The following is a 24,781-nucleotide window of genomic DNA, read 5'->3' as shown; positions in this document are numbered from 1 at the left end:
TAAAAATATATGTTTATAAAAAATAAAAAAATTTAATTAAAAAAAAAAAGAGAATCTCAAAAAAAAAAAAGAAAATCATTGGATGAGCTCATAAAAATAATAGAGGTACAGACGGAAATGTCAAACTTGAAGATGGATCAATGAAAATGGGTCAAATGTGAAGAATAGAGAGGAAAATACTGCAGAAAAGAACAGAAAAAATAGTAATAGAGCTTCAGGAACCTGCCTAACATCATGAAAATGGCTGGAGTCCTAGACAGAGAAATGGGAGATCAGGACAGAAAAAAATTTGAAGAACTAATGGCCAAATGCTTCCCTTATTTGGTGAAAGACATAAGTTTACAGATTCAAGAAGCTTGGCAAACTCTGAACAGGATAAATCCAAAGAAAGTGGTGGCTAGACATGCCATAATCTGCTAGAAATAAAAAATACAAAGAAAATAGCTAGAGGAAAAAAATAGATTACATTAAGAGAAACAATGATCTAAATTACTGCAGTTTCTCATCAAAACCATGGAAGTCATAAGACAATGGAATAACTTCTTTTCTGAAGAACAGTGTCAAGTTTCTAAATGTTTATACCCCTTAACCCAAAATTACACTTCTAGGAATTTGGTATGAATAAATGATCAAAAACACCTAAAATGCTCATTTAAGTTTTGCTTTAAATAGGAAAAACCATAAATATTTATCAGCTGAAAAGAGATTAAGTGTATTTTTGTACATCTGTATAAATTTCTTTCTTTTTTTTAAAGTTTTATTAGAGAGAGAGACAGAGACAGAGCATGTCAGCAGGTGGAGGGACAGAGGGAGAGAAAAAAGAGAGAATCTCAGGCGGATTCCTTGCTGAGCATGGAGCCTGATGCAGGCCTTGATCTCAGCAGCCTGACAGCATGACCTGAGCAGAAATCAAGAATTAGATGCTTAACCGACTGAGCCACCCAGATGCCACTGTATAAATTTGTATTCAGTCATTTAAAGCCTATTCATATACTTATTGACATGAGAAGATACCCACAATCTTATCAAATTTGGAAAGCAAGCTATTTAAAAAGTATGCATGGCATATTTTCTGAACTTACGCACACAAATTCTCACCAAAGCAAGAAAGACAATATCATGAATACTGTTAAGCTGAGAAGAAATTAAAAAAAAAAAAAGACAATATCATAGCTTTGTCTAAGGAAGAAAGACCAAATGTTTAAAATACTATTAGTTTCAAATATTATTTTCAACATTGTTTTATCTTAGTGTTAAAATTCCCAAATTATGACCAAGAAGCTATGTCTTTTTCATTGAAGTGAGCTCCTCTTAAAAAAAGGAACTTCAGGGGAGGCTGGGTGGCTCAGTGGGTTAAAGCCTCTCCCTTTGACTCGGGTCATAATCTCAGGGCCCTGGGATGGAGCCCCGCTTCAGGCTCTCTGCTCAGCGGGGAGCCTACTTCCCTTCCTCTCTCTCTACCTACTTGTGATCTCTGTCTGTCAAATAAATAAATAAAAATCTTAAAAAAAAAAAAAGGAACTTCAATTTAGTTTTAAGAGGAACACTTAATATTACCATGGGGAAATCATTTAAAATGGTCCCCAGTGAACTGTGCCTCTCTGAGTCTGTACCCTTTGCCATGTCACTTTGTTACTCTTCCTCTGGAGAGGAGGGCGGTGTATATTTCTCCTGGATCTAACTGGCCTTGTGACTTGCTTTGACCAGCAGAATGTAGTGGAAGTGGTATTCTGGGATTATTGAGCCCAAATCTTAAGTAGCCTGCTAGCTTCTGCTTCTGCTTTTGGAATGCAACAACTATGTAAAGGTGATCCTACTGGGAAGAGAAGTCACATGAGGAGCGAGTCCCAGAAGGATGGGAGACCTTGGGAAGAGAGACAGAGGAGAGTGGAGGCACCACAGCTGACAGCCAGCACCAAGGCCCAGACTTGGGAGTGAAGCTTTTTGGGCTCCTTCAAGTCTAGCGATGTTGTCCCCGCTAATACCACATGAAATAAGGATGAGCCATTTTTCACTGAGTGCTGCCTGAGGTCCTAATCCACAAGGTCAGCAGTAAGTGGTGGTGGTTGTAAGCCACTGAGTATTTTCAGTAGTTTGTCATCCATAGGTACCTGGAACATTACCATTCAGTTCAAAAATCTCAACACCAACTTAAATACAGCTTACAGCTAGAGAGTAAGAAAATGTCCGGAACATAACATGGTGACCATTTTGAGCGAGCGGGCAAGAACAGTCCCTATTAAAAAGACCCAATTTGGGTATTCAAGCAAAGCTCCATGAATGTGCTTTCTAAGAAGGCATCACAGGTTTTTTTAAGCTTTTTGATTATGGCATTTAGAGTTGTTATATAACATTAAATTCATTTCACCAAGGTATATTTGAAAATTCACAGTAAAAGAGTAAATAATTTAAAGCAACGTTCTGTTAAAATGACTATCAAAATTCATGGCAGTGAAAACATTTTGAATTTACTGTAGAGACATCTGCTATGCAAACAAATTGCCAAAGTGATCTCTGTGATTATTCTCAGTAGACACATCCTTATTTAAGTTAATCATAGTACCTTTGATGACTATTGAATCTTTCTCCTTCCTAGAGCAAACAATGTAGGTCCAGGTCATTCTACATGGTTGACATTTGAGAAATAGATACTATTCAAAAGCTATTTTTTAAAAAAAACACAATTTACAAAGCAAAAAGTGTGCATTTGAAGTCATATTTGTCCGCTCTATTCCAGTATCAATAATTGGCATTCGTTTCAGAAATCAACCTGAAGTAGTATCATAAGGATTCTTCTTGAATATGTTAAAATCATTCCAAAAAGGACACTGTGACTAAAGAAATCGCTTTTTAAAAGATTTTTATTTATTTGACAGACAGAGATCACAAGTAGGCAAAAAGGCAGGCAGAGAGGGAGGAGGAAGCAGGCTCCCTGCTGAGTAAAGAGCCTGATTCGGAACTCGATCCCAGGACCCTGGGATCATGATCTGAGCCAAAGGAAGAGGCTTTAACTCACCGAGCCACCCAGGTGCCCCAAGAAATCGCTTTTTTAAGATAATTTTTTTCAAAACTTAAGACAGTAAATAGTAACAGCACCCATATGAATAATGTCATATATTCTTTCAAAAAATCTTCTCACGGGCATTATTTTATTAGGTACCCAAAACAAGTATGTATCAGTTTTATAGGTTAAGAAACAGGGCCCTGTATGGATGAGAAAGATGCTTCCCTGTCATAAGAGTATCTTTTAAATTGTAAACCCAAGTTCCCTAAGAGCTAAATGTCTAATGCCTAATTCATGTGTTATTGTCAGCGGAGACCATGACATTTGGTGCAGTCAGCACTGAAAGGCAGATAGGGAAATGGGGACACAACCCTGCTCCATGTCTATTTAAAGCATAAATTTCATGGGAATCTTTCAGCCAGCTATCAAAACTCCTATCATGTTTCCTGACAACCAAAAAAAGTAAAACAGCTCCTTTTAAAGGGAAGCTATCACTTCCTATGATACCTTACCATCTATATAGATACATATATACATATATATGTATACATTTGTGTGCGTGTGTGTAGATATTGAACAAAATGGCACTAAGAGAATCTGAAATATCCTATTAATATTCTGTACCTTGGAAAATGGCTGCAAGTTAAAGTGTTCCATTACATAAAAAGGCTGCCCAACAAGCTTAAATGCAATAATTCAGTGTGGGGTATGTTTTATTGCCAGTTATCAGAATGAAATATACCAAGAAGCCAGTAAACGAAGAATTTATCCTTTAGACAATAATATACTATTACCCTTGGCAGGTACCAATGCATTTAGATGTCTAAAGAGAGTTATAGGGAGACCTGGTGGCTCAGTTGGTTGAGTGTCTGCCTGGGTCCGGGGATCGAGTCCCACATAGGGCTCTCTGCTCAGTGGAGGGAGCCACTGCTGCCCCCCCCGCTTGTGCTCACTCTCTCTCTCTCTGACAAGTGAATAAATAAAATCTTTAAGAAAAAAAGTTAGTTGTAAAAAAAAAATAGGGTTATAGTTAAATTGTGAAATGACATTTATCAGAAAAAATCTAGTATTTTAACATGTTAACTCTAGAAATTAGTATAAACAGCATATAAATACTAACGCTAAAAAGAGCAAGTACGGTGGTCACTCATGGAACAATGAAACAAAGTAAATCCTGAATTATGGCATGAAAACGTTGACAAATAGATGGGTAAGATTTACGAAGTCATTTTTAGTAAACAAGATGAGGAAAGCAGCACAAGAAGAGCTTGGAAGTTAGGGGAAAAGCAGAAATGCATTTGCTTGGAAGTAAAACTTGGGAATCCCCAGCTGCTCTCATGAGTGACTGAGGTAGTCTTCTCTTCTCTTCTTTGAAGAGGATTTGGAGACTCTTTATCATAACTTGTGGTGGAAAATAAAAGTGCAAGTGAAGTGTTCAGTGAGTTGTATTCTACTTAAAACCCCTCAGTGACACCTCATAGCTTTCAAAAACTATACACACACAGATCCTGCCTGATTTTCTAGCTTCATCTTTGACACGTTGACACATTTTGTTTCAGGCAAACTGTACTCTACATACTGGACTCCATGCCATGTCTTTTCCTTCTGCCCACAATTTATCCATGTTTAACTGTCACTCGACTTTTAAGGTTTGACTCATATGTGATTATTTCCTCCAGAACACCTTCTTTAATCCCTCACTCTGGTGTCTATTTCCCTTCCTGGCTCTCTTCCAATGGCCCAAGGTCTAGAACATGATCGTGGCCTGAAGCGGATTAGGGAAGGGCCAGCCAGGCAATTGTCCAGGGCACCAAACTTCAGGAAGACTTAACCTTCATTAGGAACATTGCAGAGAGGAAATTGTGCTTATCAGTTCTCTATGTGGTTAAAATGACTACTTTGATATCCTTCTAGGAATCAAAAGTCTGAGAAGTATGCTTGAATAACAATAACGGTTCCTAAACTGCCTTCCAAAGAGGGTGCTTTTGGTTAGTTCCCATGTTTTTTATTTTGCTGGTTAGGGATTGCTGGTTTGGAGTCAGAGTTGAGCTGTTTGGAACGATATAGGAGAGGGTATCCTCTGTCAACAGAGGTCCCTTTCCAGCCTTCTCTGCACTGTGCTTGCGGTGTGGGGGTCTGTGCGAAACTGTGGTCTCTCTTCAAAAGAAAAGGGGTTCAGATACTTAAAGAACATGAGTCTGAAGGGGAAAAAAGAGCTAATAGCTTTCTCAGTAGAAGCCATGCTTCTATCTGGTACTGATCATAATATTTATGACATGATCTTCTAATAAGTCAAATGACTTGTTGAAGTTCTCCATAAGTTTCCCAAGTGCTGAGACTATGACTTTTTTGTTTTGTAACAAGTCTAGAAAAAGAACATGTTCACCCAAATGTGTGATTGGGACATATAATGAACTGACACCCAAAGATCAAAATTTAGCAATATGCCCAGATGTCAGTATTGTCCACAGAAGTCAATGACCTTGAGTCAAACAGATAAGAATACTATGCTCACTAAAAAGACGTTCTTTACCATGGGATAAGCACAGAAAATTGTGAGTGAAATATCCCTTAAAACTGTCTTTTCTTTGCTTTGGTCTCATGTTTACCAAGCTTTACTGCTCATTTCCTACTTTCATATAAGGGATGGAGAGTCCAGATGGAGAAGACCAAATCTATGGTCCCTAGAAAAATAGATCTACCATTATAAATCAATAAATTTGCATTCTAGTTTACACATTATTCTCCTAAAAGTGGGGTATAAGATATCTCTAAATCTGATCGACTGTGTGTAACATGGAAATATCGTAATTTCTGGACCTCTCATTCTGGTGATCCCATCAACCTATCCAAGGTTTTGGGAAAATCAAATCAGATAATATATGGGTAACCATTTTCAAAATTATAAAGTTCCTGCATGTATTTTTTCCTCTTTGACAAGAATGACCTGCATATTTCAAAGGATATTTTAGCTTGATTATTTTTGTCCTAAAATTTTATTTCATTTTGGTATTTCTTTTGACCAGTAGAAATTTTATGCTCTTGACCTGATTTAAACTAATATTTTCCTTCTTTCTGCTGCCAGTAAAATATTGTTCGATTTAACTTTTCTCAAGAGAAAGATGATCTGTATTTCTTCATAGTAGGCTACAACATTGAAAAGAAAAAGGGGTACCTCTTGACCGGATGACTCTTTTTCTGGAAAATATACAGAATTCTTGAAAAAATAAGCTATTAGGATCTTTTAGGATTAAGTTACATTGCTTTACTAGAGAAGAAATTACACAGATGTGGAATTTACAAGAAATGATGTATTTTCTGGTAATGACCTGTATTGATTTGGCAGTTATTTAAATATTATGTCAACCAATTATATTTAAAATCTCAAGCAGATTGGAGAGATAATATGCTTGGATGTTGGAAAGAAAAGAAGCACTATCAAGAACAAGGAAAATAATTTTTTGAAAACTGCTACTTGACCTGAGCCTTGTAAAATTCAAAACAAATATGAGTAATCCTCAACATTGTCAAACCAGGATATTAAATCACTTAATTATACCACTCGACCCAGTAGAAATGCTATTTTCTTGCACATATTTTATGTTCTATTAGAAAACTGTGTTGTGCTAAAATGAACAGCTTCATAATCCCGTATCCAAAACCCACAGGGCAAATGTATTGGAATTAAAGCTTCTTCAGATTTTAGAAAACTAATGTGTTTGCCAGATATGCAGTGTGGTAGCAGTAAAAGACTCTCTGAAAAAGTGTGTTTGTGTATACGTTTATTATGACTTCCACTGATTAAACAATGTGCAGCAAAATTACTACTAATAATAAAACATACAATACTCCCAACTTATTTTCACAGAATTTTTTTTTTTTTTAAGATTTTTAAATTTGACAGACAGAGATCACAGGTAGGCAGAGGAGCAGGCAGAGAGAGAGGAGGAAGCAGGCTCCCTGCTCCTCCTAAATTCTTTAGTTAAAATTAAATTTTAATTTAACTAAATTCTTTAGTTAATTTTTGTCTAACTCTTACATTCACAGCCAACCTATGGTCATGATTAATGAAGGCATGTAATTCAATCACAAGTGTTGATTGATATTTTCCTTAAATTTTTTTTTTAAAGATTTCATTTATTTATTTGACAGACAGAGATCACAGTAGGCAGAGAGAGAGACAGGAGGAGGAAGCAGGTTCCCCGCTGAGCAGAGAGCCCGACGCGGGGCTCGATCCCAGGACCCTGGGATCATGACCCGAGCCGAAAGCAGAGGCTTTAACCCACTGAGCCACCCAGGTGCCGCAATATTTTCCTTAAAATTTTTAAAGATTTTATTTATTTATTTGAAAGGCAGAGATCACAAGTAGGCAGAAAGGCAGGCAGAGAGAGAGAGGAAGGGAAGCACGTTCCCTGCTGAGCAGAGAGCCTGATGCGGGGCTTGATCCCAGGACCCTGGGATCATGACCTGAGCCGAAGGCAGAGGCTTTAACCCACTGAGCCACCCAGGTGCCCCATATTTTCCTTAATTCTTAAATCTTTGGGAGGTTTGTTAGGTTTCTTTTCTAGCTTTTATACACATACACACAAATACATACACACATACACATGTATGTGCGTACATACCGAAAGCACTGCAGGCCGTACATGTCTAAATTCCACTGTACCTGCACCCTAAAAATTTTATGTTGTACTCTCATTTTTGTCTAGTTTTTATTTCATTCTCAAATAGGTTGGATTAAATTGCTTCCTTACTTTAAAAAAAAAAAAATTGTATAGAGGCAACACTTTATGACCATGAAACCTCTCCAAAGTCCTCTGCCTATATTCACCTATTCCAGCATTTGTTTTGTAGTGTGTCCTGCAAAATATTTACAAGTTTTCTTTCAATGGACAAATAAATTCGGGAAGAAAGGGTTAAAGAAAGTTAAAACAAGTTTCCTTAAAGCAGGATTAAAATGCTATTATGGGAAAAACATAGCATGTCTGGCCGCATGTTGCTTCTATTTCCCTAGCTGCTGTGACCTATACCTTCGAAACTTCTGCTTAGCCCTGCACGTAGGCATCTTATAACTAAAATTTCCAGAAACTGCTTCTTTACTCAAAATCTACCTCACCTGTGGAGATAAAGAGGTATGTACAGAAATGACTGTGCTGTTTAAGATTAACAGGAATGACATGATCAGATTCCTGTAGACATGATCAGATTCCTGTATGCAAAGAGCAACTGACTAAGGACAGGTAAGTTACTCAACCTTCTTCGACATCTGCTGACATCAGTTGCGTTTTGCCTCCGACTCCCTCCCACTTACTCCCTTTCCTAAAGCAGCTTAAATCTCGGTCTTGAGATGGTTCTTCAGGACAAAAGTCTGCCATCTCCTCCTATTTTCCGAACTGACTTTTAAAACTAAGTTTATGTGTAACTTTGTCTTTTAAAAACACAATTTAAAAATCATACAAGCTCCCACTGGTTGGAATAGAAAATGGGCAGCAGCTATGAGAAACAGTATGACAGTTCTTCAAAAAATCACATAAATAGAATTATGTGATCTAGTAACTCCACTTCTGGAAATAAAAATAGAAAGAATTGAAAGTGGTGTTTTGAAACATATTTTTGCATCCATGTTTACAGCAGCCGTATCCACAATAGCCAAGATGTGGAGGCAATGCAAGGGACCATCAGTGGATGAATGGATGAACAAAAGGTGGCACAACACAGGGTGCCTGAGTGCCTCAGTCGTTAAGTGTCTGCCTTTGGCTCAGGTCATGATCCCAGGGTCCTGGGATCGAGTCCCACATCAGGCTCCCCGCTCTACGGGAAGCCTGCTTCTTCCTCTCCCACTCCCCCTGCTTGTGTTCCCACTGTGTCTCTGTCAAATAAATAAATAAAATCTTAAAAAAAAAAAGTGGTACAACACAGATGGAAACGTGAGGACATTGTGCTAAGTGAAATACACCAGTCACAAAACACAAATCCTCTATGATTCCACTTATATGATACAACTGGAGTAGTCGCACCCCCAGGAAGAGAAAGGAGACTGGTGGTTGCCAGGGCCTGGCAGGCAGGGAGGGGAAATGGGGCGTTTTTTAATGTGTATAGAGTTTCAGCTTTGCAGGCTGCAGAGAGTTCTGGAGACAGGTTGCACACGTGAATGTACATTGTAACAGTACTGAACTGTGCACTTAAAAATGGCTAACATGGTAAACTTATGTTATGCGCATTTTGCCATAATTATAAATAATTAAAAACAATACCTGAGTTTCTGGGTCCCACTCCTGACTTAATGAGCCAGAACCCAAGGCTGAGCCTGGGGAACCAATATTTTTAACAAGGACCCACAATTCATTCTGATGTACATTATAGTTTTTTTTTTTTTGTACATTATAGTTTTAAATCTGCTGCCCTAGTGATACACCACCTACATTCTGAATTTAGTAGACCACCATTTTCATTCATTTCATTCTAGCATTCCTGATCAAGGGCATATACTCTCAGCTGAGGAATTAGTTCCCAACTCACTACAGAATAGTCCAACTTACACAGAAGTTATTTATATAGCAATTTGATTACAAAGAGGACTTAGTTATTGACTAATCCCAATGATCATTGCTTTCCAAAGAGTGAGGCAAGTTATAAGTATTCTCCATCCACAACATATAGAAAAACTGAGGCAAAAGGAAATCAAGTGTCCAGAAAAGACCAAATTTGAGGAAGATATAGTATCTTTTGGTAAGCATTTTGGTAATCACTACACTGTGTTTACTACAAAAGAAATTCGAAGATGAACTCCCCTCTCCCAAAGAGTTCATAGATCTGTACTGACACCCCCATAACCTATGGAGATCAGAAACTTCCTCTTGCCAGCTAATATCACTACCCACACCCCATCAATTACAAGTCCAAGGCCAGCTTATTTAGCCTTCTCTTTCCTCAGTCCCTAATTCTATGAACACTATTTTTAAATATTATGCAGCTTACCAATGTTGATAATCAATATTTTAACAGAGACTGGCAGTAATTAAAATTAGGTAAAAGAAATGTGAATCCAATTTTGAGACAGATGAAGGAAAAACAGATGTACTAGACATAATATTTTTTGGGACTCAAACCAAAATCAAACCTTGTATTAACTTCAGGTCCTACCAGATAAGTCTCCTTTTTATTTGATGAAAGAGCAGACAGATATCTTGGGTAACAGGACAGAATATTCACACCTCAAAGAACTAAAATAAAAAGAAAAATTTTCCATAATACTATTTATTCAGTAAGAACATGAGATGAGTGCTGTGCACAAAACAAAGTATTTTGAAACATAGAAGTCTTCAAATTTTAAGGAAAATGACATACAAGCACATGAATTGCCAGTCTGGGGCATACGCTATCGAGTGCACCCCAGACAGTATTTTTTACATGGCTTCAAAGAAAACCTATTGTTGCACAAAATTAGATTAGATTTTAAGGTTACCACGAATACAAAAAGCCTGGTTTCTCTGAGATAAACTTAGCTAAAAATTAACATGTGTTAATATTTGCACCATAAAGAGTACCAAGAATATACCTTTTAGTCAAAAAAATTAACTTCTAAATGTTCCAAATGGCCCCTGGAGGCTCTTCTCTTTTTTTCGGCATTACTCATGAGCTCTAGAATATTGATTTTAAAGTTTCCATTTTGAGACATAGTAACGAAGCATTTGTTTAAAAAGCTTTGCAAGGATACCATCAATCCTTCTATGGGAGAATATTAAATTGACTAATTTTAGGACTCACTCACCAAATATGAGAATTTACTTAATTCATTGAGGATTTAAGTAATTTACGTTATAAACTCTTCTAATATTCATGAATGAAATTCAACCTGCCATTAGCAATTTTGTGTTTCATAGACCACTAAACTCTCAATAAAGTCTATAGCAATAAACTTCGTGTCACATCTGTACAAGTAACTTCAATGCAGTGACTCTAGACAATTACCATCGCCACTTAGATGAAGAAAGTCGCTAAGAACTCAGAAAAAGGTAAGAGTGTGAAAACAAAAATAGCCAAATTGACTAATGCGCCCTTCTGTAGGAAGCAAACTCAACTTTTTGCTGGAGAGCGGTCGTGAAAATATTGCCAACTGATGAGAATATTGCTAGACATTATGTTGACTTGGTTTCTTGTCTCTGATGGGTCCCTTTTGCTTGACGCTGGTGACTTTCTTGGTTGGCTCTCCTATCTTGAATCAGAGGAGCTTATGCTAACTTTGATTTTAAAAGAGCCTATTTTGTTTTTAAAGTCTGAAGAGATAAAATGTATGATTTTTAATAGTAGGAGTGCACACAGAGGCCCACACAAATTACCTATTTCATATGCAGATTTTATTTCAAGTTCCTGGATTGGGACAAAAACTGTACTATTTATGTTTTTATGGGTTTGCGGTCCACAGGAAAATAGCCTTTTTAAGAAAACTGACATTAAGTAGTTTGAATTATGAAAGGTTTATAAATTACTTAATGGATTGAAACAGTATTTGCCATAAGTGATTGGTATTCAAAGTGAATTGTTATTACAATCCAACAAAAACCTCATACAAAACAATGTATTGCTTTCCACCATCTACTTTGATGGAAGCCTATTTTAGGATTTCCATGAATATATAATTTTAAAATCTATTTTTTCCTCAAAAATCTTAAATTTGCTATATTTATGACATTATCAAGTAATTTCTAAAAGATAGTTAAAGCTAGATAATGATAGCCTGAAATTTAATAACTTTTTTTCATTTTATAGACAAAGCACAGGTTTTTTTTTTTAATAATGCCAAGACATAAAACCTATTTTTACACATCGGAAAGAAGCACAAATGTTCCAAAGTCCATATTCACTAGTCTTCAACACAAATTTTACAAAACAGTACACCTACTGCATAGAAGAACAGATAAAAATGAGACAACCTAGATGTCCACTAACATAACTGTAGCATCCATACACTGTAATATTATATACATATCATAATAATAAATTAATGGACTGTGGCTCCACTCATCCTCATGGATGGGTTTTAACGGTTTTGAGCAAAATATAAAGTCATGGGAAAATATACAGTGTGACTCCACTTACATAAGATTCAAAAAGAGGCAAAACTAAGCAATAAAAAAAATTATAAAAACAAAGGAGAATGTCTCCCGGAGGGTATGTGCTATGGTGAGTGCTGTGAACTGTGTAAACCTGGCGATTCACAGCCCTGTACCCCTGGGGATAAAAATACATTATATGTTTATAAAAAATAAAAATTAAAAAAAAAAACAACAAAAACAAAAAGGAGAATGATGAAAATTTAGGACAGTGGTTACCTCGGGGGGGAGAGAAGTGCACGTGATCAAGAGGAGAGAACGTGGCTATCAGAGATGTGAGTAACGTTCTACTCTTAGAGCAAGGTGGTGAGTCCACGGGTGTTTGTTTTATTACTCCTCCTTACACTGTACACATACTTTCCACACTGGAGAAAATGAGGCACGAAAATGGTGACGGTATAGACAACTCTTTGAAAAGCACTGATCTTGAGGACAAAGGAATAAAAGAGTAGATGGGAAGAAATGTGAATGTTTCCAGAGATTTTGTTTTGCTCTTGTTTAAGACATGAAGAGAGCATCTGAAAGACAGAAAGCTTCCAGCAGAGGGGAGAGGCTGAAGCAACAGACACGTGAAGGTTTGTTTGCCTGTGAACGGAGCAGCACAACTCATTCAGGCAGAGGGCAACAGGGCCAGCTACGGATAATGGGCTCAGATGTACACAGTTGATGACGGAAACGAAGTTCATCAGATAGGGTGGCTCCTCCTCAATGAGGCTGAGAGGGGAAAGGCAGAGCTGGCTTTGAGAGGAAATGAGGGTATCAAGTGACAGTTTGGGGCAGTGAGATTTAACAACTGACCACAGATAAATGCAGGTGCTCCCTTGGGCTTTTCACCTTCTGTGTTTCCCTGGCCTCTGTCTAGAATATGTTTTCTCTTTCTTTTCACCTAGAAAATCTCCCCATCCTTCAAGACTTCACCTCAGGCTCTACGTCCTTTGTGAAACCTGTTTTATTCCACAGCCATCTTTTCCTTCCCCTTTTAATCCTTACAGAACTTAACTATCAACTCATTTTTTACTTACTCATAAACTATCTTACAGTAACTCTTTCGTATTGTACATGGCTTCATTTTTGTGTGTGTGGTTTCCCTAGCTACAGTTCTTGAGACAGAAATAACTTTTTTTTTAAGCACTGTGCTCCCCCTCTCAGAAAAATAGTGCAGTCTCATACAGTAAACATTTAGCTGTTCATTGTTCCATTTTTAAAATATGTCATCTACTTAAACAGATACTCTTAAAAGCAAAAGGAGAAAAAAAAAAAAAACCAAGAAGACAGGAATAACTAAACTTTGAATCCTCCATGATTTTCTTGTCCCTGCTTCTGGTTTTCAATTTTTGATTTTAGAACTTACTTTGGAGAAGCCAAGCCACATCCAATGTTAACACAAAATCAGTTTGATTTTTAGTATCTTTTAAACCAATTGTTTCTGCTCATTAAACCATTAAAATTTTTTCTTTACAACTTTTAATATGTTTCTTCATGGAGGTAGTTCCTCCATGAACTAGAAAATGAAGCAGGGTATTATCAGCAAAGGCAAATTATGTTAGGAATGCCATCTTGTGGTTGAGAGTAGTCCATTACATTACAAATCCTCTGAGTAACAATTTTTAATTCAGAAAAAAATATATCCAGTAAATTCACAAAGGTAAATCATGGTTAAAATTATTATTACTACAAGGAAAGAAAAGCTAGATAGATACATGTGTTTTCAATTTTGTGTGACGTCAGTTGCCAAAAAAGACAATGTTCATCGAAGAGAGAGACCACAGACAAATTACATAGCAGTGGACTCCAAATAATATAGAAAAACTGCTACCTATAATATAAATATACTTCTATTAAGACTATTGAAGTACTCTGAATTTTGGAAAACTTTTCTCATTAAATAGATAATTTTACTTCTATATCCACCACTAAAGTAGTTATGTTGATGATTATATCCTAGATTTAAATTATGTGTCTTGATTTTCAAAATACATCACCCTAAGTACAACCATCCAAAGGGGATGGAGGAAAGAACAGAGCACTTATCTAATTTGGATGGTGCAGGACGCGTATAATTAGTTGTAGTCCACAATGGGACTTGGAAGAGAGGTAAAAACACTGGCCCTGTCTTAGATGAACTTCCTTCTTCTTCCATACAAGATAGCCATGTGAATGACAAATCATCTTTCTAGTCAACAGAAAACCAGTAATGGTTACAGATGTATTCCTTAACAACTATGCTTAAATATTCTAATTGCCAAGTTGAATACCAGACATTCTGATCCACTTCAAAGTAGGGATGAGGACGTGAAAACTGATAAATCCTTCACGAGGGCAAAACACAGCCCAACACAAAGATCCACGCACTATGCTACCATTTTGACTTCCAGATTATAAGGTTCCAAGGAGCATGTGCAGGTACAATGTTCAGTTACAGAGATCAGGTTACTTGAAATTCCATAAGATAATGGATCTACATGTAGATATATTTACTGAAAAATGAAAATGGTATTGTACTGCAGATCAATGTCTGGGATTTATTTTTGCATGCCTATCACCAGGAAAAAAAATTTTTTTACTCAAAACATTGTTATACAAATTGATTTTGTATCAGTTTTTCCACCTGATTCTTCAGGACATTGACATCCGCTGCACAGACCTGGTACTCCATCTTCTCTTGCTGTTTCATTCTCTCTAATAAGGCTTCATGCGGCGGAGGCAACGCATTGTAGGAACTCAGTAAATAAAGCTGACTTGATGAAGCCTGGTTGATTTCTTTAATCTTTAAAGCCTGCATGATAGCAGGTGCAAACTTCGAGTAATGAGCCGTCGATGAGACGATCACTGGGCAAGTTTTGTCTTGCGTTCTGTCTGCAACCACTTTTGCAACAGCAGTGTGTGGGTCCAGAATATACCCTGAAGCGTTGTAGGTGGAACGGATGGCTGCCAGGCACTCTCCCTCGGAACACCAGTCAGCGACAAAATCCTGCTGCAGTCTGTCCACCAGCATCTTCTCTATCTGGAAGTGATGCTGCTCTTCGAGCTGATTAAATAATTTTGTCATTAACTCGCCGTCTTTATCAGCCATCAAGTGCAAATGTCGTTCCAGGTTTGAAGCTTTAAGAATATCGATTGCTGGTGAAAAGGTTTGTGTTAATTTTCTTTCCCTTAGATCGTAGTGTCCTGTTTTTATAAAATCGGTCAAAACGTGGTTCTGATTAGAGGCACAAATAAATTTGCGAATAGGGATTCCCATCATTTTGGCATACACTGCTGCTAAAATGTTACCGAAGTTTCCTGTGGGAATACAGACATCGACCGGGCTTCCAAAGGAAATAAATCCTTGGCTAACGAGATCAAGATATGCAGAAGCATGATAAACTACTTGGGGAAGCAGTCGGCCCCAGTTTATGGAATTAGCTGAACTTAAGACTGTCCCATATTCCATAATAAGAAAGCCAGTAAAATCAGAATCTCTAAAAATTCCTTTGACGGCTGTCTGGCAAAAATCGAAACTGGACTTGACACCCACTGCCCATCCATTTTCTTTCTGACTGCCAATTATTTGTGCTTTCTGAAAGTCACTTACACCGTTCTCGGGAAAAAATGTGGCCACAGCTATTCTTCGCTTATCATTCTTACTAATACGGCTAAAACCGTTTAAGACCGCGCTCCCGGTGTCTCCGGAAGTAGCTACAAGGATCATATAGTTGCAACTTGGCGGAATACAGTGTGCAAAAAGATGAGGCATGAGCTGCAAAGACAAATCTTTAAATGACCCCGTGGGTCCGTGAAACAACTCCAGGATGAACTGGTTGCCTGAGAGGTGCCTGACGGGGGCAATTTTTGAGCAGGCAAAGTTTTCCCCATAAGCAGCCTCGATCATTTCTCCCAGTCTGGCGGCAGGTACATCAGCGGGGTGGATACACTTTTCCAGCAGGATCTGGGCCCTTTCTATGTAGGTGGCTCCTACGAGGCTTTTCCACTCCCCGCAGCTTAATTTCGGAAACTCTTTCTCAGGGACAAAGAGCCCACCATCAGAAGCTAACCCCTCGGTCACTGCTTCGCTGAAGAATTTTGTTGAAACCGTCCGTTCATTGTCCTTGGGCCAAATGTGTCTCGTGGAAACGAACGTTTCTGAGTCCACATCTTGGTATCGTTTGACCGCACAGAGCACTTTGTCGGCGACCTCCTCTGGGGAAGCCCCACTTTCACAGAAAACCCGGGTATCGTACCACTTCTTATAATACTGTCTTCTAAACTTCAGTAAATCTTTCATAGGCATTCCAGCATCCTGACCTACAATCCTATCGATTTTCATTAATTTCAAGCGGCTGACTATATCTATCAGAGGTACATCCAGGTATACAACTATCCCACTTTTCTTCAGATGCCACATGCTAGCATCGTGCATTGGATTGGACCCCGTAAGGGAAATCACACTTCCAGATGTAGAGAAGTTTAACACGGCTTTTCCTTCCTCTTCTAAAAATTGCTCGTTACCAACATCCTGTAATTTTTCAGACACACTCATATTCCAGGTTTTTTCAAGGATATCATCATCCACATCTATGACACAACAGCCTAGTTTCTGACCTATTATCCTGCCTACTGTTGTTTTCCCAGCACCAGGCGGTCCCATCAGGATAATATTTTTGTCTCCAACAAGAGAGTGGGTTGAGTGCCGCGACTTCCTGAATTCTGCAAGTGCAAAGGTTCTTGAAAGAAACAGCTGCACATGTTTATCCGTTCTAACATGTATTCTAGAAAAACATTTCTGGGCTATTTGTTTCAGATGCGGACATCGGTTAAAGTGCAGCATTCTCTTCACTTTTCTGCCCAAGTTAACCTAAAAACTGGCTTTAGCCCTTTTCAAAACATAAAAACAAAAAAGACATTTGGTTACTAATTTCAACAAACTTAAAATCCCAAATAGGACTAAAAATAACCACGTCCATGGTACATAAACTGTTCAGAAATCTTTCATATGTATGGGATATTTTTTAAAGTATTCAAACCCGAATTCTCATATGTTACATATTATCCTTTTAATAATCTTTTCAATCTCAAGCCCGAATAATCAAAACATTAAAAAATTGCAACTATAAAGCAGGCTTTATTCAGAAAATGCCATATCATAGATGCTTTTTTAAAAAAACCATACAAATCAGATTAGTATTTCTTTTCCCATAATGAAAATTGTTTCTTGGTTTATAACCCATGTAAACAAGGATTATTTGGAATGCTATTTACTTACAATTCATAAAAGCTGAACAATATTCCTTGTATTTAATTTCTTTTAGTTTTACTAACATGCTGACAGACTATCATGCTACTCAGAAATTTCTCATAAAATTCACAACAGGAAAGTAGAATATTTGCTTACAAGATGCTGAAATAACTTTCCAAACTATAGGGCGAAGGTATGGCATTTTCTTTCTCATGTGCCTTTTATAAGCATACTGTAAGGGATCATCCTTAGATATATTTCATATTGAAGGCCTTTTTTAAAAAATCTAAAATGAAAGGTAGAATATTATGCAAATAGTTAAGAAATTTGAGAATCAACAACAAAGTCAAAGGCTACATGTCTATAGCCTTATCTGCATGAAACTGTCACTTTTGTTTCTGTCCTCTAAACATTATCAGTGGAGACATGTAATGCAAATGCCAAACTCTACAGTGACAGTAATTAAAAAAAAAAAAACAAAAACAAAAAACAATTCAGGAAGGTTTCCAATGATGAGAGGAAATAATTATTCTGACCTCCAAAGAACCTCTGCAATTCCCCCATATTGCTCAAATACCTGTCTTTGGAAATGTATTCACCAATAAAACACAAACCTATGCCAGGCAAGTCAAAGTCTTAATCATACATAAAATGCAATTTAGTAACTGTTGCAATGTTCATTCAAATTGACTAAAGGAACTCCACAGACATGTAGTGGAGCTTTTCACATGTTCTGCAACTAAGCCATGTTAAATATCAGATGGTATGCTCAAACACATTCTGAAAACTTTCATTGACTACTCTATCTGTGCTACTGTGTTCTATAATTAAACATTTAAACCATTTTAAAACTAACACTAAATTTAACTTACAAGTTAGATTAGAACTGTCAAGAGAAGGAATACATTTCCTTATCTGGCTTTTCAGCTTGTATGTGCTGTGCTTAATTCCCACTGACTTGTAAAACATATGACACACAGGAACCAATCTCTGATGAAGAGTTTGTTGATGCTGAGGCAAAGTCAATCTTTGCAAAAAATGGAGTCTACAACAGAAAAATTTTCAAATTAATCATTACCACATACAATGTTATAAAATTCCACACATAGAGTGTTCTATTATTAAAATACCCACCTGAAAAATTTAAAATCTAGAGAAAGAATGAATTGACCCTTTTCATGTTTCCCCAAATCTATTATTAAAAGATTAAAATATACTGTTTTTTTTAACATCTGTGTCTTATAATGGAAAAGAAATTTCATTAAACAGTATTGAAGGAGTTTCTTCCACCAAGCAATATGAAAGACAGTAATATAACCAAATAAAAGCAAATATAAAATCTCTCACAATGACACCTGAAATTTTAATTACTTAACTGGATGTTTAGTGATGAGAGAAAAATTTAAATCAGTGGACTAAAGCTATGAAATGGGTGAATTACTTTTGTAGGTTGTTTTTTTATTTTCAAAGATTTTATTTATTTATCTGACAGAGAGAGATCACAAGTGGGCAGAGCAGCAGGCAGGGAGAGGGGGAAGGAGGTTCTCTGATGAGCAGAGAGCCTGATGTGGGGCTTGATCCCAGGACCCTGAGATCATGACCTGAGCCGAAGGCAGAGGCTTAATCCACTGAGCCACCCAGGTGCCCCTCTTGTAGGTTGTTTTATCTATCTGAGTCACTACGTGATTTGTATGTAATAATATTTACCGTAAAAAAGCACAAAGAAAGTGTCTGCTACACACAAATATCCCTTGTCTATTTAATTGAGTTTATAATAAATTCAAAACACATATCAAAGTGGTTGGCATATAAGAGTATTCTCATATATAGCCATACTATTATCACTCAGTGACAATGGACCAAAAACATATAAACTGAATCAGAATATCTAGACTCAAGGCTAGGTGTATTTTTTCATGATTTGGTTAGTTTATAAGCCTTCAGAAAAATATGGATATTTACCATGACTCAAGAACTGTTTTGCTATATACAGTCTTATTCTTTCCCTGCCATAAACCAAGGATCTGAGAAGTATACACTTGATATCAGTAATGTCTTTTATTAAATTATATTCTAGTATAGTACTTTAATACCAGCTAGTTTTCTTGGAGGAAGGGGAACACTTTCTAAAAACCACCTGATTTACATGCTATTCAGGAGTGTGTGTTCTTTTTTAGTTCCCAGCGCATACCTTTCTATTGTCTGTATTAGCAATAATTGTAGTATTACCTGAATAGCTGGTTGGTTTTTCTGGACATTGAATTTTTTAACTGATCTTTTTCACTTTGTGTTGGTTGCTACAATGTTTACCATCAATTCCATTAAAAGCAGAAGACTGTAACACAAACATTATGCATTGTTTGCCTTATCTTTTATAATCTTAGTTTTCCTTTATTTTGTATGAATTAGAAATAGAAAATTATAACAGTTTAATTTAATTTAGTACATCATTTTACAAAATCTTCCTGAAAATATAATTCAGTTGTTAAAGGGCTATAATATGTAACAAATATTGCCATTTTTTAAGAAAAATAAAGATGAAAAAAAAAAAGAAAAATAAAGATGAATTCTACTTTAAGTAACATACTAAATTTTTTCATAACATTTTAGCCGCAAATTAATTTTAAGGCTTCAACATCCACTGTAAGCAAACCAAAAGACAAGATGGAATAATATCTGCAGTATGTAACTTTCATCTAGAAACTGGTCTTTACTTAGGAGGTAAATACACTTAATTCCCATTATACATGGTATTATGTTCTTTTTAAAAAAAATTTTTTTTAAAGATTTTACTTATTTATTTGTCAGAGAGACAGAGTCAGGCAGGCAGAGTGGCCGGCAGAGGGAGAGGCAGGCTTCCTGTGGAGCAAGGAGCCCGACGTGGGACTTGATCCCAGGACCCTGGGATCATAACCTGAGCCTAAGGCAGAGGCTTTAACCCATGGAGCCACAGAGGCACCCCTCACGGTGTTATGTTCTATAAAGTCATCATGAATACTGAATTAGTGAACAGTGAATATTCCCATTACTCCTAGGGGAAATACAGGGTTAGGCTTCTGTGAGCCTCAGGTCACATTTTTTACCAACTGATCAATACATAGGCTTGTTTTATGTGTTTCTCTTTAAAGTCATTTTATATTTTATGCATTATATTATATTAGTAATTAACTCACCACTGAACAGCGAAGAGCACTCTAACTTATGCCTGAATGAAGCTTATCTAACACAGATTCTATCTGTAAGGCATATTATAGCCTTATTACCTTAGGAACACTAGGCAGCACCTAGTCAGCAACCTAGGGGCCATTTTAAACAACAAAGCCACCAACCAAAAATGTGAGAAGTGTGGCACTAACAAGAATGGGAGAAGGACACTTGTTTACAGTATCTGAGCTGAAACAGCAAGGCAGAGCACCGTCCTGCTTGACCACATTTTAGAGCACACACATCAGGAGACTCATATTTTTCCCCACCGTGCGTGTGCGTCCATGAATGAACGCACAAGTTCTGCAAGTATTAATTTGGGCTTATAAATAAATAAATAAATTTTAGTGAGTAGAATTCACAAATATGGAACTTCTGAAAAGTGAGCATCAACTGCATACCATTTTCCTTTACGATTCAAAGCCATGTTATTAAGCTTTTTCATTTACTTATATTTTAGTATGTATTTTGTCTAGTGGTCATGAATAAGCAATTTTTCCTCAGCCAAAGGACAAAACTTTTTCAAATTAAGTGGAAGTCAACCACAGGAGTCAGAAAACAAAAATAGTACTTAAAGACCAAATGTCTTGGCCATAAAGTACTCAGGTTTTACTGTATCGATGTTCTCAAGTATTTTTTGCAGAGTCAAGTTCTTCATGAAAACATGTTAGTCATACTCTCGAATTCCTCAGAGGCTGGAAGATCTGCACAACTCTATTATACACTAATGCTTTTTAAACAGGTTTTCCTACTGATCACTTATAGTGGGGTTTTTTGATTCCCTAACTGCAATGGATACTTTTTAGACATAATAGACACTTGTCTTTCTAACAGATAAATGAAGAGGTTGTCAGTTTCACAGCAAAAATTTTAAAAAACAAAACCAGAATGTCCACATGTACAAAAGAATTCAAGTACTCTTTGATCTCATGGTACAAAATTTAACAATTTTACTTTGGGAAGCTGATCAAAACTGAATAATGAATTCAAGAAAAAAAAAGTACAGAAATCACTTTTTAAGTGACTTTTAAATTATTTCCTATGACTGCTAATAAACTTATATTTTTAAACCAGAAATTCCTATTAATTTTCACAACTTATTTACAGTGATGTTTTCTTAAGGACACCACTAGATGATTGCTAATCAACTAAAGTCATACCTATTATCAATATTTACTTCCAAAATGGTCCAGAAGATTTCCATTATAAAATTACCTAGTTTCTGATTCCTCTGGGAAAGTATCCAATCCTATTTAGTCAGGATGATTTAGCATGTCACCCATTTAAAATATTTGCAACATACTATTTAAAAATTATTTCATGATGAGAACTGGCTGTGGTTCACTGAACTTCTGAAAATATTTATGCCATGATTATGCTTGTCACCCTATATTAATGCAATCTAAATTTCTCAGAAGAATGACTAAATCTAGTCAATTACCTTATGAAGATTTGCTGATATATTTTTAAAAATTCTTAAAAATAACTGTATTTTGACAGCGATATGTTGTTTTCCAATACATAATAAAAAATGCAAATTTCCTAGGACATAAACTAACCAGGGGGAGGTAAAGTTCTGCTGCTCTGGACTATTAAGCAAAAATCTTCTCAACACGCCTTTTGGTCAATCAGCTATGCGAAGAGGAACCACACACTCCAGTGTCCTGTTGTAATCAGAGGGATCTCACAATCAAAGGTAGAGTTTCCAAGTTTATCACTCATCTTTGCCCCTATCTTATATCAAAGCTGATTAAGTCTTTCCTGTTGCTCGCCTTTTGCTATTAGAGATCCTCCTAATGGTCTTGAGTATTTAATTCAAAAGACTTTTTAAGTACCCTTTTTAATTCTCTAACTTAAAAAAACATTACAAACAGTATCTCTTATTCAGGGTTAGTTTTCCTCCTAGTTGTCTTTTTACCATTCCTACCTAATCTCATTTTATTCATCTAAGTAAATTAGAATTAATCCCAAGCAAAAAACTCTTAACTTGTATGTACAACCATTTATAGCAGGGGTCTGTGCAAAACCACAGGCCAAATCTGTGCAAAATTATAACCACCCTTTTTGTAAATTAAGTTTCATGAGAACACAACTTTGCTTATTTATTTGTTCATCTGTTCTGTATTGTCTTTGGCTGCTCTTGATCCACAACAGTAGAGTTGAGGAGTTTTGACCAAAACCATGTGGCCTGCAAACGCCTAAAATATTTATTGCCAAGCCCTTTACAGAAAAAGTTCGTGATCTCTGTCAGTATACCAGTATACTAATTCCCTGTGGGCATACTGGGCATTGACATTTCCTTGAACAGTACTGCCATTTTGAGGGAATTATAAAAATTAGAAAAATATTTTTGTAAACATGCTTTCCAAAGGCAAGCAGAATTATAGATCAAGTATCTAAGGAAAAAAGTTCCTTTCTAAATGATTTAACAACTTCATCATGACTGGAAACTAAATTTACCATAGGGAGGAGATCATAAATTGGTATTTTTAAAACCACAATAAATATACTGACAACAGTGAAATTACTGTATTCAGTAACGCCATAAAGTCAAGACCAGCTGAGGTTGGTTGGGACTTACTAATTGGAGAAATCATGCTTTGCCCTTACTGGCTCTTTTAGGAACTGATTAATATGAAACGTCCCACAATGTTTATTCTTCATGAGAAAATGTATAAGCTTTGGCCAATGACCACCCACTAGGTAAACGGTATTATCATTATGAGTCCTTAGTTCAAATCTTAGCATGTATAAAGAGAATCTTCCTCTACACATGTTAAGCAAAAACAAAATACCTCCCCAAAACATAAACTAGTCAAAAGGGAAAGGAAAATGACAAACTGGTATATACATTAAAAAATGTTTTGAGAAGATCTGATGTGAAGACCAGGAACATCATCTCCAACGTGCCACTCATCTGAAATAAAATGCTCAAAGTCTGGGATAAAAATAAAAATCTTACCAACTGGTGAAGAAAAAACTAAATTTATTCTTATATAATGACATTGGCTAAGAGCCCCAGATGGTAAGGACCCTCACAATCTGCACCCCCTTTTAAGTAGAAGCCAAAAGGTTAATGAAGCCATCCTACTGTTTTTCTCTCTCCACGGAGCACCCTGGCAGTGAGACGACCAAAGCTGGTGTTGGTTTTTATCTTAAACCCCCCTTTGGGCAGTGGCCTCTGTAAGGCTCGTTTAGGCCAATTCCTCTTTCCCAAATACTGCCCAAATGTCTTTTAGAGACTCGGGATGGGGCAAAGGCTTCCGTATGAATCTCTTTCGGCGGCCATACGTGCATAAATAGGTACAGGGGAAGAGCAGACGGTTCAAAACGGAACAAAACCGCTTCCGAGAAGGCAATTTTCAGAAAGGGACACCATAAACATGGACCCACATTCAGGGGTCCCTTTAAGAGGTTCCTCCTAGTTTCGGCTGCTTATTTAAAATGCCTCAAGGCCACCTGTCTGGGGATAAAGAGCTAAGGGGAGGGGCCTGACCGCGAGGAGCACGGCGCTGAGAGCTGAGAACCGGAGAACGAGGGAGGGCGAGGGGGGGAGGGCGAGGGGAGGACCACGGCGCGACAGGTGCACTGGGCGGACCCGGCGGACGGCGGGGGCGTGCGTGGGCGCGCACTCCCACAGGTGGCGAGCGGGGCCGCGCGGCGAGCTCCGGACAGCTTGGGGCAGAAGCGGCGGGGAAATGAGCGCAGACACGGTTGAGATGACAACGGAGCAGCGGGCGGGCAGGAACGAGGTGGGGGAAAGGCATGCAGCGGGAATGCACCGTTTTCTACAGTTTACCCGTTCTTTCTCCTCCAATCACTCACCCAGAAAATCACACTGGGAAGACGGGGTAAAGGAAAGAAATTGGGGAGGAGCGTCCGGGAGCCGCCAGTGCCGCCTCAGGACGCAGGGCCACACCTCAGGGGCTCACCCACGCTCACCCACAGCCCCGGGCCAACGCATTCCCTAGGCCTGACCCGCACCCAATCCCGCGCCCCGGCCACTGCGCCTGCGTCAGTGAAGGCCTGCGCGCCCGCCGCCACACCCACGCGCCGAGCAACCCCACACCGGCCACGTGACTCTCAGTTCCCGCTCCACCTACCAGAATCCTTCGTGCTCCTCAGGCTCCTCCTCACCCGGTCCAGCTCTCCGCAGAGCCCTAGCGTCAGGGAGGCCTCAGCGGCTCGCCCCGCCTCTCCCGGGATTGGCGCTTGCGCACAAGAGCCGTATTGTGTGACGCGTGC

The 24,781-nt window shown here is 37.7% G+C and overlaps 1 protein-coding gene across 4 annotated transcripts; it reads right to left on the bottom strand.

Moving 5' to 3' along the window:
- Positions 1–14,619: 14,619 nt before the first annotated feature.
- On the bottom strand, positions 14,620–24,685 carry THNSL1 (threonine synthase like 1). Of its 4 annotated transcripts, none has more exons than XM_044227344.1 (3): positions 24,640–24,685; positions 18,205–18,377; positions 14,620–16,970 (listed from the first exon to the last, which is right to left on the bottom strand). In XM_044227344.1, the coding sequence occupies exon 3, from the start codon at positions 16,922–16,924 to the stop codon at positions 14,693–14,695; it is 2,232 nt and encodes a 743-aa protein (XP_044083279.1). In that variant the 5' UTR covers positions 16,925–16,970; positions 18,205–18,377; positions 24,640–24,685; the 3' UTR covers positions 14,620–14,692. The 4 variants fall into 4 exon arrangements, with proteins under 4 accessions (XP_044083279.1, XP_044083277.1, XP_044083280.1 ...); XM_044227342.1 differs by lacking the exon at positions 24,640–24,685 and adding an exon at positions 24,362–24,518; XM_044227345.1 differs by lacking the exon at positions 24,640–24,685 and adding an exon at positions 24,479–24,498.
- Between the last annotated feature and the right edge of the window lie 96 nt (positions 24,686–24,781).

Source organism: Neovison vison, chromosome 12 (assembly GCF_020171115.1).
Source record: "Neovison vison isolate M4711 chromosome 12, ASM_NN_V1, whole genome shotgun sequence".
In the NCBI taxonomy this organism is placed as follows: domain Eukaryota; kingdom Metazoa; phylum Chordata; class Mammalia; order Carnivora; family Mustelidae; genus Neogale; species Neogale vison.
This window is presented reverse-complemented; position numbering and strand designations above follow the sequence as displayed.